This window comes from Lichenostomus cassidix, chromosome 1, assembly GCF_008360975.1.
Source record: "Lichenostomus cassidix isolate B80296 chromosome 1, HeHo_3.0, whole genome shotgun sequence".
NCBI lineage: Eukaryota > Metazoa > Chordata > Aves > Passeriformes > Meliphagidae > Lichenostomus > Lichenostomus cassidix.
The window spans coordinates 88,596,235-88,615,290 of NC_139479.1; the positions used below are offsets into that span (position 1 = coordinate 88,596,235).

The window sequence follows — 19,056 nt, forward strand, 5'->3', positions numbered from 1 at the left end:
AGCAGCCACCACACCACAGCCAGATGAATTTCCACTCTTACAAACTGTTTGGACTTAGTGAGTGTCTGTTCTTTCACTTTTATAGGGTTGTGACATTTTGTTTCTAAATTCCAGTAATGTCACACTGCTTTATGCATGGTTCTTATGCTGCTGATTTTGTGGGGTGGCAGTAGCCAGTTTGAAAATCATAAATGTAAAAAGAACCATGAGGTCTGTCTGCAACCAGCAGCAAAAGCAAGGTGTCCACTCTGCTAATTTCAACTGAATTTGTAGGAAAAAAATAAAACCCAAAAAATGAAGTTCCCCAAATTTTCTTTGTCCGTACATGTCCCAGATTTTGTACTTTCTTTGTAGTCTGCAGGTCCTAATGGCCAGCAAATCAACTGCAGGGGAGAGGGAAAGACCACCTGTTGCACTAAATATTCACAAACCCTGCAAACAAAAATAAACAGTAAAAGACCAAACCCTTAACAGCTTGTAACAGCTGCCACATTCCACCCGAGAGAAATCTTTATGCTAATGGAATCTGACAGGATCTACATTAGATATCTACACATACAGGGGAAAAAAGAACCTAAAAAAAAAAGAAAAAAGTAATGAAAGAGAATAAGTCTGTTTGGCTCCTCTGAGTAGGTGGTGTTTTATGCATATAAGGCTTTTGTCATTGTTTTCACTCCTGTAGTTTACATTTTTGATAGTTTGAAGTGAAACATTTGTTGAGTGCATGATATGGCCATGGACTAAACTGAGCTCTATTTCTTTTATTGGTTAAATAAGGGGAGCAGTATCCCTGCTGTGCTCCAGCTGTGGTGAAAATTCTGCTGAAGATTCATCTATGAAGTTGCGTCAAAAATAGTCTTTTAATATCTCACATAGCAGTTTGCCTCTTGTACCAAATTGATGAAAACCTAGGAAATTGACATGAGGACTACTAGCCAGTTGAGTTGTAGAAAGAAGTCAGGCAGGAGCACGTTGCTGATTTGTGTAGGAGAGCTCTGATCCCAGGACACATAGTAGGGGTGCTGGAAACTGGTTGGGGTTATTGTCTAACATCTTGGGGCACTCAGTGCAGAAGCTGACCTCAGAGTCACCGTGCTTGTGAGAATGGTGTTTTCCTTCCTATCTGCTAACAAGCCTGGGAATTTGTGGATCAAAAGAAATTATGAGTTGAGGATTTCCAGGATGATACAGAGATAGTAGAAATGCAAAAGGGATTAAGAAGGAAAAAATCTGAGCACGTTTAATGATTTTCTATAATCTCAGAAATGGCCAAAGGTATCCCTGGAAGCTCTGAAAGTGACCCCCTGGTCTGGTTAGACTCAAAGGTTGCCAGAAGTGCTGAGAAATTTCTTCTCCTCCAATACTGTTAAACTGCAGTATGTAGCTGGATGCCTGGTCAGTGTGATAAGAAGGGATGGTTGGAAGCCATCCAACAGGGCAGTAGAAAGGGAACTGTCTTCTTGCACAGTGACAGTGAAAGAGAGTTTTTTTGCACATTGAACCCAGGGATCTTTTCCATGAATTTTACAGTATTTTCCCATTAGATAGTTTTAACCTCCTTGAAATGCCATTTTTGCAATAGCCTGTCTGGCTTTGACAGATCAGTCCAGGTCCCATGGTCAAAAACACTTGCACAGGCTGTTTGTCCAGCAAGTTGCCTGTAACAAGGGACAGTCTTTTAGTATTTCTTCTGTATTATTTGTAGGGGAAAACCTATTAGTCTGGAAGAGTTAAGCATTGGCATTTCTCTGTGGTCACCATGTCTGTCTCCACTTAGACCAAAATGTTTGTGTTTTCTTCTGGCTACACATCAGTCCAGAGTACAGCAGAAATAATTGGTGGAAACATCAGAAAAAGAGAACACAAGGAATGAGCAAGAGTGGATATGGACGGTTTTAGAAGAAATTTGAAAGAATGGGGAAATGAAAGAGGCAGAGTGATACTAACTGTGCAGTCAGCAGGAGCTTTGGAGATGTTCACTTCCATAGCTATGGTGCAGCAAGAAGGGCCCTTCTTCAAGCTGAGAGGTGAGAGGAAGGATCTTGTAGAATAAAGCAAGTAAGAGCAGAAAGGGCAAGTTCATGGGTTCCTGTAAAAGCAATAAGGAACATTTTGACCTGAGACAGTCTCAACTGAAAGTCCAGTGACATACTGCAGGTTTAGAAATCTCAGTTGCATCTACTCCTGCTTTAGTTAATTGTCAGTGATGGATGAGCTTGTTGGGATGTATTATTTCTCAAGGACTGTACTCTTGCAAGAGAAAACCATAAAAAATTGCATAAAAATTACTTTAATAGCTGCTTGTTTATCTTAGCCCTAAAGTGTCATGAATTACAGAATCATCAGGGTTGGAAGAGACCTTCAAAATCATCTACAGCAGTCAAGCTAGCACCACCATAATCACCCCTGAACCATATCCCTAAGTGCTATATCCAGATGCAGTAGGATTGCAGCCTAACACAGTGAAAGAGAGTCAGCATTCCTGGGGCAGTAGTCTGAGAAGATCTCCTAACTCAGAAAGGAAGCCATGTCATGGGGGATCTGCATTTCTCTGTGAATGGACCTTGAATTCAGAATGTGGGCTTCTGTATAAGGCACCTCTTAAAGGAGAGACAAATAATCTTGTTGCTTTGGAGCTGGAAGAAATTATAGGTAGCTTATCTTCCTCAGCAATCCTTCTGTTTGTCTGTCAGTCATACACAATATGCAGTAACAGCCCCAGTCTGCATCTCTGGGTGTTCACAGGTATGTTATATCCTGTTGGTGCTTCAGGAGCTATTGCCTGGTTCCCCTCTGCTTACACCAATGTAAAGTAAAAGCAATGTTTTTGAGTTAAGCAAAGTTGCACCTCACTGAAGCTGGTGTGTGAACAAAACCAAGTTCCCGGTTTGAATGCCAGAAGAATATTGAGATCTTCTTCCTGATTATTTCATTGCAAGCAAGTGTGTGCAACAGAGTGTCTTGAGCTGTGCTAGCTGCCAGCTAGCCCAATTAATCACTACATATCAAGACTGGTTCACCCTGCACCCCTCTATAGATTGATATAGAACAACTTACAGATGTTCACACCTGTCTCTTGATTAATTCAAAATCCTAGCACATGGAGAGAACTCTAGCTAAAAGTCACAGAGTCTTATAGACCTGGTTGTCACTAGGGTTGACTTTTGTATGTCAGATGCACTTAACCTCCCCTGAATTCCCTGGGTGTGAACTCAGTGTCTCCAGCTGGATGCCGACATTCAGGAGAGCTTAGTTCAGGAAAGGCTGAAGAAAACACAAAACACATTTCAATGCCTATTGAGTCTGAGCTAAGAGCAACAACACTAATGACTCTCCATTTCCAAAATTAGAAGGAGAGGTAGTTACTGTTCTGTGCACTAACTTGGGGGTAATAGTAGCTTGTAACTCAGGGTACAAAGTAGTATCCTTGGGCAAGAAAAGAGTTTTCTTCTCCTTTGTGTGTTACCATGTTTGGGTAGATACTGGCTTATCAGTAATTAGTGAACTTTTGCAATTTTTGATTTGTGCCAGCATGGGAAATTATATCCAAGGTTATGGCTCTCCTTTGACTTCCATAATTAAAAAAGGCCCCTCCAGAAATCTGTAAAGTCAGTGGGATGATATCAGTATAAAATCAGTGAGAGGGGACTTAAGCCTCTGATACTTAATTTTTTGCAGCATGCATTTCCAGTTAATTTCCAGGGATCCCCAAGGCTTCAGCCACATGCCCAGTTTGAAAGGCTGTCCAGGAAAAACTGTAATGAAGTGGGGACAGTATCTAGCCAAGTGCCATCTGTTGGTCGTTTACCATACTGTCTGAGAGGACACAGTTTCTGAGGGCCTGGACCAAGCACAGCTGATGTGGTCTAAACTAATTTCTGTAGATTCAGACCTATAGTTTAATACCTTACTTCAGAAGGAAGACTCTGCTTTTCTCTAGGTCCAGTCCCTTCACACTCCCACTGTAGCTTATTTTAGATTGGACATTAGGAAGAATTTCTTCACAGAAAAGGTGATTGGACATTGGAATGGACTGCCCAGGGATGTGGTGGAGTCATCATCCCTGGAGTTGTTTAAGGAAAGCCTGGATGTGGCACTCAGTGCCATGGTCTGGTTGACAAGGTGGTGTTCAGTCACAGATTGGACTTGATGATATCAGAGGCCTTTTCCAACCTAATTGATTCTGTGATTCTGTGACCTCAGAGAAAATGTAAGAGTTCTGGTTAATGGCTCAGCACATAAGCAGATATAAAAAAAGGTCTTACTGTGATTTGTGAAGCATCCTCTTTCTTTTGGTTGAAGGACAAAGTGATGAACAATTCCTAGGAAGACCTAGGCATAGGGACCCCTACTCATGCTTACTTCTCCAACCCTTTGAGGTGGGACAATCTGAGCAAGAGGAAGAAGATAAGATTTGCTCCTGTGTCTCTGGGGTAGTGAAGCAGGGAGCAAATGTGCCAGCCCCTCTGTACTCTCAGATTGATTACCTGTCCTGTGGCTACAGAATCTCAGAAGATTATCCCATATTATCTTGAATCACCTTGTGTGTAGGATATTAGTTTGGGGTGTAGGACTGGTATCCTGTAACAATCCCCTATGGGTAAATCTGTGCTACTCCTTTAGAAGGATTGACCTATTATTGCTTCAGCCTAACTTGGACATCCATGGGAGACATAAAGGACTCCCTGTTCAAAATGGATTGGGAGCAATAAGTACTGAACCTTACTTGTGTCCTGCAGAATTTCTATATTGTACTGGTAGACTGTCAAAATAACAGACAAAGCTTACTGAAAATATCCCTCAAGCAAAATGTCTGCTGTCCAACGACATCACCTAGGGCTCTCACAAAAGATAAATGCTTCCTCATGACATGTGGGGCTGGAAGTTTCTCATAAACTATCAAACAGTTTATGTCCATACCACTGCAGCAAAAAGGATTTTCCAGAAATGTTTCCATGTGGCAGGAGGTGAGGAGGGTGGTATTTCCATTGCTTCCTTCTTCTTAACCGTAGCTCTCTGCACTGATGTGCAAGCTGCTCCAGGAGACATCATCTCTTAGAAACACTGTAAACCTCAGACTCAGCCTCCATGAGCTCAGGGTTGTTCAAGATTTTCTGGCATTTTCTTGGTATGGAAGGAATTTTAGACGCCATGATTTAATCACATTTTTAGCACAGATTGTTACTTTTTGTCTCCTTAGGTTTCCTTTGCAAACAGAGATATCTCTTTCTTTCTTTCTTCAAGTGCAGAGAACACATGTAAATAGCTATTTTGTTCATTTACTGGGATGCTTTTACTCGTGTGATCAATGAGGACACTCCAAAAGGTTGTTTCTGTACCTTCTTTGAAATCCACAGAGCTCTTCCTGAGCCATTTGATGGAGTGTTTCATATAATTTTATTCCTTTCTTAATCATCTATCCAATACTAGTGCAATTTTTTAAAAAATAAGGTTCAAAACATAAGCACATTGCTTTGCAGAATGTGTTGGGAATTATTTTGGTGCAATGTGGGTGTGCAACCTGTTGCAAATTAACACAGTTATTTGTAAAATTTCATCTTAGCCCTCTGTATGAAAATGAGGATGGAATACATAAACATAACTACCGAATAAATATGTGAAATATTTTTGCAAAGAAACAGCCACCTTACTCAACATGACAGCCTAGACTTTTAAAGTGGTTGAACCTCACTTTTTTGTTTGTTTATTATTTCAGCAAAGCTTCTTCTTCTTCCCCATACATATGGTTGTGTCATGTGGTTTTTTCTGCCGTTTGCTTAAATTGTTTCCTTGCTAGTATATTCCATATGTTTACTATCACCTTTTTTTTTGTCCTTCAGTAGCCTAGAGCATTTTCCTCACCAAAAGGTTCATGGTTATCTTTCCAGGAAATATCATTGCTCAAAAAAAGTTTTATAGGAGCAAATAAAACACGTTTCCAGAATGGTGCTGCCAAACAGCAAAATAAAAAAATGTTCATTGTTTTTGATGACAAAGATATTAAAGGGAATAAAAAGCTGTGTTGTTTAAAAATAACCAACTCTTTAATAGTACTGCAGGAGCATATTCAATTAAATGGAATGCAGTTTTCCATTGAGCCCACCTAATCTTAGCTTGAAATGATGGGTTGAATTATTTTTTTTTCATTTCTGTTTTTCATCTATATTTTGTATTCCTACCATTGCTTGGTACTATTTATATTTTATGTTGAGGGTCTTTTCTTCAGCTGTTTCTAAAACTTTACAAAAAGAGCCAGATATCATGTTGGAAACTCAAAGCCCCAAATCAGGCTATAAATCACAAAAATGCGTAAATATATGCAGTTTTATACATATATATTTTCAATATCTATATGTGTGTGTATATATATAATATACATGTGTGTATATATATATACACACACATATATATGTACATACCTTATAAAGGGCCATTATACTATTCTTTAGCACTTCCTGTGTTGACTTTCCTCTTTCTTCCTCTTACCCCTCAGAGTAGGTAGAACTGAAGTGTCTTACGTGGCTTCTTTACTTTGCAGACTCAGAGCAGAGCACTGGGTCAGACACAGAGGTGCTGGCAGAAAGGACATCCTGCTCATTTGGCTCCCATTCTGACCTTACATCTGGTGGCTCAGGCCCCCAGCCTCCTCCACCTTCATCCATGGAAGAGATCCAGGTAGAGCTGCAGTGTGCAGACCTCTGGAAAAGATTTCATGACATTGGGACAGAGATGATCATCACGAAAGCAGGCAGGTAAGACACCTCTGGCTTTCTGTCTAGTTAAAAAAGAAATTATAAGCAAACAAACCAGTTTTTAGTTCTTTTTTTTTTTTTTAAAGAAAGAAACTTTTTTTTCCTTCTTGATAATCCAAAGGGATAAACATACAGAAAAAATTACATGGCTGTCCAAGTTTCTCAGCTGTGTCTCCTATTAGCTTTCTTAAGACAGGTAAAGTTGTTTCATATGACTGCTTGAATAAGTGGCTCCAGAGGAGTACTGGCAAATGCAGGAAACCACGGAGGATAGTTGTTCCTTTGAGCAAATAATCAGGAAACAATCATTTTACTGTTGGCTGTACTGAATTTGAGATGATTTATGAATTTGGGGGTGAGCCATTTGAGTTTCCTTTCAAGTTTCCATAGCACTTCATGAGCCAATTGATTTAATCTCCAATATAGTGAAATTCAAACTCACCTTTGCTCCAAAAGAATGTCTTCCTGCAGTTAAATAGATACAGTGTTAATGACTTCCTATATAAAAAAATATGCAAACCTAACGTTTTCCTTTGCTATTGCAGTGATACCACGACAGCTGAGGTTAGGAAGAGCCACTAATTAGCCAGACTTTTTAAAAAAGAAAACCCCACCCCATCATACTGTTAGCCAAGGGGAAGACCTTCATTGCTGGCTACTATTAAAGAATGGCTAGGAGTCTGTTTGCCAAAACACAACCTGAAGGTAGTTGCACATTTCTAGACGCCTCAAACTAGGATTTTCAGGCGGGTTTGCATTAGCAGGCTGTTTTTTACCTCCTCCTAATGAGGTTTTAAGGCTGATTGATGCGGAGAAGGAGGGCGTCAGCACCACGGACAGAGCCCGCCACGGCGAGCAAACCCCGGGAGTGCCCCGGGAGCTGTCCCTTCTCTCCCTCAGGGATGCAGCAGGGAATTTCACCCAAGTTTTGGGGAAAACCCACGGTGCTCTATGGTTTACAGCTTGGTTTCATACCTGTGGTCTCAGAATTTGCAAGAACAGCTCGGCTTGTTTGATGTTCTTGTGAAGTGAGCACGATTGCTCTGTAGCCCCAGGAAGTCCAGATAATTTGAGGAAAGTTATATCAGACAAATAACCCAGATGATCCCCGAAAGAAATTATCACAGCCAGATTAGCTCACAGTTTTAGATTTCAGCAGCACAGGAAGCATCTTGCATCAGAGTACAGAGTAGGCTGCTGGTTTTGACCTTCTGCCTCAAATGGAAGAGGCAAAGAAACAGGAATTATATCACTTTCTACTGTGCAACATCTTTGCTCTGGAGATGTTAAAGCAGACACAGAGAAAATCATTGTTATCCTCTTTTCATAGGTGGTGAAATTCAGATCTAAACAGATTAAGTGATCTGTCCAGCATCATTAAATATGGCACTGGAAGAACCAGTTTCATTCTTTCTGGCTTTGTTGTCCTGGTGCTTGGACCATGCTGTTTCAGAAACTTAAAATGATATATTATTACTTGTTGGATTAACTGTCATTAATTCTCTGATGATATATAGAGTAGATAGATTTAAAAGCAATATAAATATCTCGATTCCCACCAACACCACTTCAAACTAAAATGGCCAGAACTTAGTGGTATGAAGATGATCTGGGCAGTGCACACATTTCTGAATAAAGTAGATTACCTTTCTGACATCTTGCAAGCTCCAGTGTGAAAAGGTTTTTCACTTACAGAAAACCATGTATCCCAATACAGTCTTAACCTCCTGTGCAAATCACATGTTCATTATAATCCTAAATAATGTTCTTTCTCCTTGGAAGGAGATGCTTGTAATTACTGGAGTCCTGATGTCAACTGTCACATCACTGCCCACAGGAAATCTGTGTAACTACTTAATAGATGTGGTTTTTTTCTTCTTGATGATATTCTTCTCCAGAAGTGATGTTAACAATACTTTGCTGCTTTTTTCCCCCTCTTAACTACATTTGTAGGTTAATAATTTCAAAGCACATTGAAGAATTGGGCAGTTTCTTGAGGTAATACACCTGTTTATTGAGGATGGTCCTTACAGATATGATAGAATTTTCAAATTAGATGTTTAATCTCTCAGGTTAAACAGTTTTCTCTCAGAGAAGATGTGTCTGTGATGGGTGAGAGCTGAGTCTAGCAGTCCTGGTTCTCCATGTGGGATGCATGAGATATTATGTATCCCAGAGATCAGATTTTATTATTTCTGGCAAAAATGGCAGAACTGGTGTTATTTCCTGAAGATTTCCTACTACTTATTCAAATTGTTAGAGACACACAGTGTAATTTGCATCTGCTTCCTTCCCCAAAGAAGATTTTGCTCTTGTTGTTTTCTCTTTGGAAACCCTGAGTCACAAAAGGCCTTCTTGTTTTGAAAGCCATTATAATTACAGACTCAGTTGCCTATAACTACAGCTGCTCCTTAATTTTCTGTGACTTGTAAAGCACTGCCTGGTTCCTGCCTGTCCCCACAATGTCTCTCTGCTCCTGCTGTGTAATGCTAATTTCTAACCTACGTTCTCATTTCAAACATATTTCTGGAGCTATATCCTGCCTATGTCAGGCACACTGCACTTTTTGACATTCAGACTCCTACTCTCACCCACTTTTTATTCTGTTTTGGTTTTTTATTTTCTCGATGCTGTACTTATAGATCTCTTTTTTTGGTCTGTTTCCATAAACATACTCCAGTCCTCTTATAACTCTTACTTTTTTCCTTCCTCCAAAACATTGTTATTTAGATTTTAATCAGATGCTTATAACAGGACTCCTTTTTTCCTTGTGTAAAAGATGCAAATGGCTGTCAGCTGCAGTCACTCAAATCTGCAATTACCTTTATCTCTTTTTTGTTTGAAAGGCAAACTTAGACTCTGTACAAAATAAAATAAGTTGATCTTAAGCCCCAGGTCATATTGATTTGAACAACTAGTCCTAAAACCATTTTTAACTCTTTTTCTCTACTCTCCTTTACTAACAGTGGCAACATCAGCAGAGGAATTTGAATCCTTCCCCACATCCCTGCAATCCCTATCTAATGTCCATGGTCACCTGAGCTGGAGGATAACTGTTAGTTAACTGAGGCATAGAAGTGCCAACCAAATGGGAAACACTTATTCCTGGGGGAATACACTGTAGGGAGTGCTTGGAGTCCTCCTCTGGAAGGGAATGGCTGCCTCCAGTTTATGGAGGTGTTTTTATGAGTGCTGCCATACATAGCAGCACATCCAAGAGGTGCTGTTCTGGGAGCACAGGTTCTACCTGTCTCAGATTCAGGATCTCATCTCAACAATGAGGGAAATTATCTCATCTGTCATACCAGAGTTATCATATCTCTGCTGCAGGATGGCTCAAACAGAAATGCTGATGGCCAGGATGGGTAGTTAGATTGGAAAAAGCCATCAGGGAGTGAAACAGGTGACCTTGTCCTCTCCTGCCTTCTCTGTGCCTCCTGATAGGTTAAGGGGTACTTTGCCTGCAGTTTCTTTGCCTCCCTGAAACCATGAGTCTGAGTGGTTTGTAGCATGTACTTGGTGCTGGTTACATTACCAAGTGTTGTTTTTTCTTTCCAGTGGAAAGAAGGGCTAGTCCCAAAGTGACAGTTAATGACAGCAGCAGGGATTTTGTAATGAAGCTCTGTTGATGCTGAAGGGAACCATGGAGAGGATTTCTCAGAGCAAGGGCTGGCAGGCTACAGCTACTAAACTGCTTTTTAGAGGTCCTGGCCCAGTGAGCCAGATAAGATTTCTCCAGCTTCTGGAAGAATGTCCCCTTTGGGAACAACGGAGAAGATCTGCTGGTTTCCCTCTCCCTCATAAAAAATAATTCCATTTGTTACCAAGCTCCACCCTCAGCTTTTTCTCTCAAAATAAACATCTCCTCTACATGGTCCTGTGCTGCAGAGGGAAACAGAAGGGCATTCCTCCATTGCCTTGCCTTGCTTTACCTTCCTTTCCTTCTCATCTCACACATTTGTTTCTTTAGAGAAATATACATTAGATATCTCTCTGAAATGCAAGAAAATATGGAATAACAAGGAGAATTTCAGGCTGTAAATGCACACACATTGTAAACATTGTCCACATTTAATCTGCAGACCTAAATCAAATTGCTTTGCAGTTTCTCAATTGGATATTTTTTTATGACTGGGAAAAGACTATTCTTTCTATTACTGAAATAGACACATTTTCTTTTGCTGCAATTGAAGAGCACATCCCTTTATTTTAGGGTTTGCATTTAACATATTAATATATTAATTATAACATACTGTATTAATAATTAATAGTATAAATAATATTAATACTATTACCATAGTTAATTATTAATAATTATTATAATTAACATTAGCAATATTAATAATTAACTTTAATATATTAGACCCTTCTACAAGTCTAATCTTATTTAAGTTCCTAACTTAAGGGTAAGAAACTGAGGCTTTACTCTACTGGGAAGAAAAATTCCAGTTTGGGGGTATACCTGTGATCTTCGTTCTTTGCCCCATTTCCACAAAGAAAAATTAAACTATGTTTTAAAAGAAAGTTTTAACCACCACCAAAAAATATAATGCTAGCTGCCACAACCCAGCTACTTCTTTCTTTTCTTGAAAGTTCCCAAACATGCTGGCAAATACTGTTTTAATCAAGTTCTAGAGATATTTATCTATCATTAGTTTTCTTCACATTTGACGTTCATAAACTTCAACCTCAGTATGGAGGAAAACAGAAATTGAGTTGACTGAGGCACATGGTTGTTACTAAAATGCTTTTAAAAAAAATTCTAAGTGGTCCTAAAGCAGTTTTAATAACTTATTTCATATCTCTTCATATCTCCCCTAAAAGGGTGCTGTGTGTAAGTTCACAGTCTAAGTTTAGGAAGACTGTTTTCCTGCTGAGTGGTAAACCTAACATATAAATAACTGGATCATCGCAAACTGCTGCTGATATAAAACCTCCCCCTAAAATATATCAGATGTCATCACATGTTCCCTATGAAAACAGACAGCCTTCGTGTCTGTAGCTGTTGACTATAAAGCTGATGCCTTTCTAGATGAAAGATTCTTGACTGTTTATTAACACAGCCATATCCAAATGGCCTGAATTCCTTCCAAACCTTTGAGCCTCTTGTTTGCTATAAGGCTGGTGCCTCTGGGCAACCAAGAGCCAGCCAAGAGGAAATGCAGAGAACAGGGACTTTACTAGGATTACACACGAGTACATCCCTAAGTCCCCACTGTTAGTCCCTGCCTTTTCCATTTCCCCCTTTCCACACAGCAGTGCTGCAGGAGACCTGCTGTGACAGTTCCAGGCCACATCTTTATGGCAAAGAAACCTAAGTTACTTACACACCCACAGAAAAAGAAAAAGAGTAGTAATTTACAAAATTTTAAAAGTACACTTAAACCTTAGAGAAAGCACTGGGATCAGCTGAGCTCTCTCCGACCATTTTAGAGATTAGCCTCTAAGCCTGCTGAATGGTCTGTGGTAATCTTTTACAAGGTATTTCATAAGCAAACAACCCCACAGGCTATACTGCAACTTTACACAGGGCTGCAGATTTGGAGAGAGCTTCTTGGGACACACAGCATGTTCAGTTTTCCCAACACAGTGTGCAGACTTAGACCCAAAGAGACTCTGATTTAATCCTGGGTTTCTCATCAACCCTCTGAAACATGACCTACCTCTTTAGCTGCTCCCAAGCCACCTCTCTCTAATTAAAGAGAGCTGGACTGTAAAATGCCACATCCTGTACCCATTTGGCTTGGCAGATTTAATGAGCCATTGTGGCAGAAACAAGGTAATGCCCTCAAGCCACTGAAGACTAATCCATTTTTCCTTCCCCACCTACCCCCCCAGTCATTCTGCTAGCAAACTCACACCATCAGTTGCACAAATTGCTCTCTCCTTGAAGGGTTTCTGCAGACGATTTTTCTGACAGTTTTATGTCTCTCATAACTCGGGCTAGCTGTGCTGTGGCAGCTGTGGGGTGGTGCTCCCCCCACCCCCCATGATAAATGCCCTTTTCCAAAGCAGATGCAGTTACTAATGGGTCAGATCTTATCTTCTCAGTGTGGCCTGAAATGAAAGAGCTGTGGGGAGGGCAAAGGCTGAGCATCAACCTCCTCCTCCTTCCCACCCTCTTCTGCAAGTGGCTATATGTGGCTTGGCTGGGAAAGAATGAAATAGATTCTCATGGTCACATCCCTGTAGTGCAAAGTTTGAGACACATGTCTGGAGATGTTGACACAAGCTTTCCTGTTTTCTTCCTTCTCTACACTGTGTTCACCACTAATACTTTGAGAAACAGGAATGTTGGAAGGAGAAATAAATCATCTCTGAAATTTCACTGCTTCTCACTAAATAGAAAGGAAAGTGTCATGATGGTTTCTAGGGATGGCTCCTAGAAATAGTGGAAAACATTTCTTGTACACTTTCCAACTATTTTGGCATTGGGATTTTAAATTGCCCTTTAATATCCTCCTTCCATCCATATACCTCCATCCCATAAGGATATGTTTACTTATCAGAGAAGCAGAATGTTATTTTTTATGAGCATCCAGTATTTTGAGGGTTTCTTCTACCTAAGTTCTGTATTTTCTGGGTGAGAGTCATTCAGTTGAGTAACACCATCCTATGGGGCCTCAGCTCAAGTTTTTGTCAGATAAAGGCTGAGAAGCCACCGAGGTAGAGCTCAGGTTTGAGCTAAAAATCAGTGAAACAATGCAGGATTTCTTTCAGTGCTGTGCTCTGCTCTGCTGGTCAACTCCTTCTGCACCTCACTCAGCTCTGCTCCTCAGATTTTATGAAGGTGTAAAAATACCACATTAGTTGCAAATGTAATATGGCATAAGCAGTTCCCTCAGCATGCTCTTTGAGGGAGGTATAGAATGGAAATTGCTCTACTGGCCACCATAAAAATTTTAAGGAGGAGAAATTATGCCATAGCCACACTAACATTTACATGCTTCAAGGTTAAAATTGTTCTGATCTGTTCTCTTCTGAAATAATTGCCTAGCTACAAACACTTCCAGAACAATGTGTTTAGCAGAGCTTAACTTGTGCTCAGATAAGCAGAAAAAGGCTGGGAATTGTTTCTTGTTGGTGTAGAGTTCCATAACTTGTCTATCAGGAGAAAATGTTTTGATCTGGATCATCTGGCATGGAAAAGACAACCCTTATTAAAAAGATTGCACAAAATACTACCAGGACCTCAAGGAAACCATGACAACAATGCCAGTATTTCTGAGAATGTGGAATACATTCCTAATAAGCAGATTAATTTGAGGGATGTTTTTTTCTTATATAACTATAAACATGAGAGGATCTTTCAGGATTATGTATTTGCTTGAAATGTTACCTCAGTACTGTCAAACTCTATACTGAAATGTGATATTCTCAAAAAAATAAAAAAAAAAACCAAAAAAAAAAAGAGAACTAAAGTGATCCTGCATTTAATGGAATATCAGAGAAGAATTACAGGTGGATGGCCAGTGGAAAAAAAATGAGGTAAAAGGCACACTGTGTATCCTAGAAATGCCTTAGAGGGGGCAATTTGTGTGAAGTGTAGCAGAACTCTCTGCTAGGAACTGGGAACAGAGTGCTTGACTGTGAGAATTTTTTCATTACTTACAGGTTACTGTCCTGTTACCCCATTTTCTAGGTGGGAAAAATTTGAAGATTTAGACCACTACCAGCCCACTCTTTTCTACCCACACCAAGCCCAGAGGAGTCATGCCAAGTACTGGGCTGTGTAAAGCAGCATGCTTCTGGTGTCACAGAGAGCTATAAAGAGCCTCTTCCATTTCCTTATTCACCATTTTCTTCCTTATTTCTACTCTTATTTTCCTAGGAGAATGTTTCCAGCCATGAGGGTGAAAATTACTGGCTTGGATCCCCACCAGCAGTATTATATTGCCATGGACATTGTGCCTGTGGATAACAAGAGATACAGGTAAGCTTTTCAGGGCCAGGGGTAGGAATCTTGCAGTAACTCACTGTCAATGACAGCCTAGGAAAGACACCTGCATTAAACACCAAGGGTGTGCTGGAGGAGACCCTGTTGATTTACACCAAAATAGTTGATTTGACCAAAATCATGAGACACAAATCCAGAGCTTTGCAGTCTCTTGCACTTTTGGAATGAAATATTTTTCTTTTCAAATAGCAGTTTTTGTATCTGGAAGATCCCTGTCATGCATTTCCTGATTGACACAATTAGCAATGACTGTCTGAGAGAACTGATAACTGGTGTTATCAAAGGAGAGTCTGCAGCCCCCAAAACCACTTCACCCAGAAAGGAATGGGCAAGGAGATGCTGAAATAGGCCAGGCACCCCAGGTCTGGCCTGAACTGGATTTGGTGATTTCTGTTTCAAAAGCATTCACTGTCCAGCACAGCAGCCTCAGTGAATATTGGTCCCTGACCTGCAGTATGGAGTCACTGAGAAACTTTCCATTGCTGAGATGAAAGACAGGAAGAAGAGATTTCTCTGATATTAATGGGCTTCTGTCCTTAAAAAATACTCTGGAAAACTCATGACCCTCTGCATCCCAGAAAACTCTCCAGACTGAACTGATTTATGTATTCTTATTAAAAGACCCCTGAGAGCAAGTCTTTTCTCCAAATAGCCTTTACTGAACTACATTTCAAGGATGCAAAATTGAACCTCTGCTTCAAATGCTAAATAATACATTTTTGCTCTCAAATTGTACAGAGTTTTTCTCAGGAAAATGCTTTTTCTGGGAAGCAGCAAAATAGTATCTGATACTCAGCTGGATGTTTTTCCTCTTTCTAAGAATGTGGTTCTAACAACATTGACATTGAAAATAAACTTGTTTTCTTACCCTTTGTTTCCATCCTTGTTAGCTTGTGCAGCCACATAGAGCAAACTAGCAGTGAAAGGAAAAGTCTCTTCTTTTTTTCTTCCCCCAATTTCTTGTGAAAATACAGGAAATGAGTCACTGTTTGTAGGTAAAGACTGAAATATCTTAGCAGAGCTGAGTAGAGATCCAATGAGGGGCAGCACAGGGCAGAATTTAGAGGTGTCAGTAGAACTGTTTGTGAAATGCCTTAGAGGGAGGGAGCTGCAGGGCAGGAAAAAAAACGTGTCTAGGCAAAGCTGTGGTAGAGAAATTTATGTCATATATAGGATGGCTAAATCAGGAGCACAAAAGATCACAAAAGACCAGGAACACAAAAAAATTTTTTTGCTCTAATCCCAATGTATATAATACTATATGGAACTTCCTGTTTTGCAACATTTCAAACCAGAAATTCTGTTTTATCAATTGTTTTAGTGGTATGCATTGGATTTTGCTCTTTCTCAGTGAAGCCACATGTGCTTTGCAAAGTCTGGCATGAGATACAATGCAGATTTCCAGAAATTGTGGTGCATTCATTAATATTTTCAGAGAGGACTTTGTTTACCCATATTTTCCAGCCTGTTTCTCTGGCTTAGAGAGGGTTAAGGAGTCGAGAAGGCACATGTGGCAGAGTTTTACAGGGAAAATAACTGCAAGGTGGTTTTAATAAGGGATCAAATCTGAACAAGTGGCTCAGGGGTAATCTGGCTTTCATTTAGAAGGTAGGAGGTTGCAATAAAGCACATTCTCCCCTGACTGCAAATGAGAGCTTGGGGTGCATGAGGGTGGCAGGGCAGGGGGAGCCCTGGAAATATTCCTACAGTGAGGGAGTAACAACCTCCCTTAGCCACCCACCCTTCCTCTTTCAGGTACGTGTATCACAGCTCCAAGTGGATGGTGGCTGGCAATGCTGACTCCCCAGTGCCCCCGAGGGTTTACATCCACCCTGACTCCCTGGCTTCTGGAGACACCTGGATGAGGCAGGTGGTCAGTTTTGACAAGCTCAAGCTGACCAACAACGAGCTCGATGATCAAGGCCATGTAAGTCAGAAGTTAATCCTGGTACCTCCTGTCCCAGCCTTGCTCCTCTCAGACTTGAAAGGCTGCTGCTGCTGCTTTGATGCTTCTGTGTCCTGTTGGGCACACATGGCTGTGGTTGCTTGCCACAGTTGTGGGGCTTTTTTCCCTATTTCAGTGCTTTTCCTCAAAATCTTGCTTGACCCTATAAAGCACCTTTCTCTTTGCTCATAGCACAAATTTTTTCTCGTACGTGCTTGTAAGAAAAGAATAATTTCCTCCAAGATCTTACTTCATCCCTGCTTTCTTGAACATCTGGATGTTGTGTAAAATATTTGGGGGAAAAAAATCCTTTTTCCTTTTGTTTTCTCTTCAGATAATCTTACATTCAATGCATAAGTACCAGCCTCGTGTTCATGTCATCCGCAAGGATTTCAGCAGTGATCTTTCTCCCACAAAGCCAGTTCCTTCAGGAGATGGGGTGAAAACCTTCAACTTCCCTGAGACTGTTTTCACCACAGTGACAGCCTACCAAAATCAACAGGTAAAGCTGTGTGCCTTCAAGCTCCTTTTATGTTCTGTGTTCATAAGAATATCAGTGTGCTCTTTGTGACTGAGACATTAACTTCTCTGAGAAACATAGAAAAATGTACACTTTACAGACTAGAAATGAGAATGCTTGCTCTGGGGTAGTGTGTAGACATGAAGTATCTAGCCAGGAAACCACCTTGAAGATAAGATGGCTGTAGGTATTACTGTAAAATAAGTAACTGAGATCAACCATAAGGAAATGCATTGTGTTCAAATTTCCTTGCTGCCTGATGGTACAAAACTAGAGTGTCCTGTCCTCACTATAATTGTTAGGCAGTAAAGCTGCTCCAGATCTGTAATCTCAGAGACAAAACAGTTGGGGTTTGTATAGTAGTGAAGGAAGAAGTTTTAAAGAAGCCAAATCTCATCAGTTTGTTGACAAACAAGCCAAGTTAGGCTCCTGAACTTTAGAAAAGCAAACTTCCAGCTCTGCAAGGAGATGGTCAATAGCATCCCCTGGGAGCCTGGCCTCAGAAACAAGGGATGGAACAGAGCTGCCAGATCTTTAAGGAAGTCTTCCACACAGGCCAAGAGCTAGCAATGCCCAGGAGCATGAAATCAGGCAAGGAAGTCAAGAGACTAACATGGCTGAGTAGGAACCTGCTGGTCGAATGAAAGGGAAAGAAGGGAAAGAAGCAAATGCACAGGCAATGGAAACAAAGGCAGCTAATCTGTGTAGGGATTGAGTGAGGAAGGCCATGGCAAAGCTGGAACCAGACCTGCTAAGGAATGCAAAGAACAACAAAAAGGGCTTCTACAGGTATGTTAACCAGAAAAGGAAGGTTAAAAAAGGTGTACCTCCTGGTGATAAAAAATGCTGGAAAACTGGTAACAACTGATGAGAAGGCTGAGGTACTTAACAAATTTTTTGCCTTGGTCTTCAAATGAATGAATTGTCTCTTCTCATGCCTCTTGAGTGGATGGACAGCAGGATGGGCACTGGGTAAGCAAAATTCTTTCCACTGTAAGTGAAGATCAGAAGAGAAGACTTTGAGATTACCTAATTCTGGCCTTCCAGTACCAGAAAGGAGCCTACAAGAAAGATGGAGATACTTTTTACAAGAGCATGTAGTGACAGGATAAGGAGGAATGGCTTCAAACTGAAAGAAAGTAGGTTTAGACTAGATATTGTGAAGGAATTTCTCACCATGAGTGGGGTGAGGTACTGGAACAGGTTGCCCATAGAAGTGGGATTCTCTCTCCAGAGACCTTGACTTTGTTACTGATCTACACTTTTCTTAAACTAGACTTCATTTAGTATTTTTGGACTGAAGGAAAGACCCATATTAAATCAGCTTAAGGCAGATTGCAATATTTAACCAATTTCTAACAATTGTGAACTCTAACAATTTAGTGAAATATTATAGAGTTTTTTATTTTGGAATTTGTAAGAGAGCACATGTGCAGACAGTGCTCCCATGACTACTGCTTTTTCTTCCTATGACTCACATTTTTTTTTAATCAGTCAGGCCCCCTTGAACTGACTTAAATCAGGATCCAAAATGGGTCAAAAGTATTGAAACACAGTGGTGGGTTTGCTATCATTACAATACAGGAAATTTCCTGATACCTCACCCACATGCAGATACTCGACAAACTTTAACTGTAGATCAGACCAGAAAAGAGGATAGGGAAAGGAGAAGAAATGTCAGGAAATTAGTCTGTCATTCTTTCTCAATGATTAGACTTATTGGACATAATTACACAAGGAGTGAGGTGCTGAAGGAGGGATCCCTGTCAGGGACTGACACCATAAGCTATTTTACTGTAAAGAAACACTGAAATGTCTGTCTCTGTGAATTCCAAATGTTTGGGGATTTTGTTCAAGAAAATCTGGGGGACACAACCACATT

General features: G+C 40.4%; 1 protein-coding gene across 1 annotated transcript in view; it reads left to right on the forward strand.

The window, feature by feature from the left end:
• Positions 1–19,056, forward strand: part of TBX15 (T-box transcription factor 15) — a 90,160-nt gene that overhangs the window by 47,444 nt on the left and 23,660 nt on the right. Inside the window, exons 2-5 of the mRNA XM_085069694.1 lie at positions 6,539–6,752; positions 14,584–14,685; positions 16,465–16,636; positions 16,989–17,156. Of these exons, the coding sequence (XP_084925820.1) occupies positions 6,539–6,752; positions 14,584–14,685; positions 16,465–16,636; positions 16,989–17,156 (656 nt within the window). The remainder of the gene's footprint in view (positions 1–6,538; positions 6,753–14,583; positions 14,686–16,464; positions 16,637–16,988; positions 17,157–19,056) is intronic.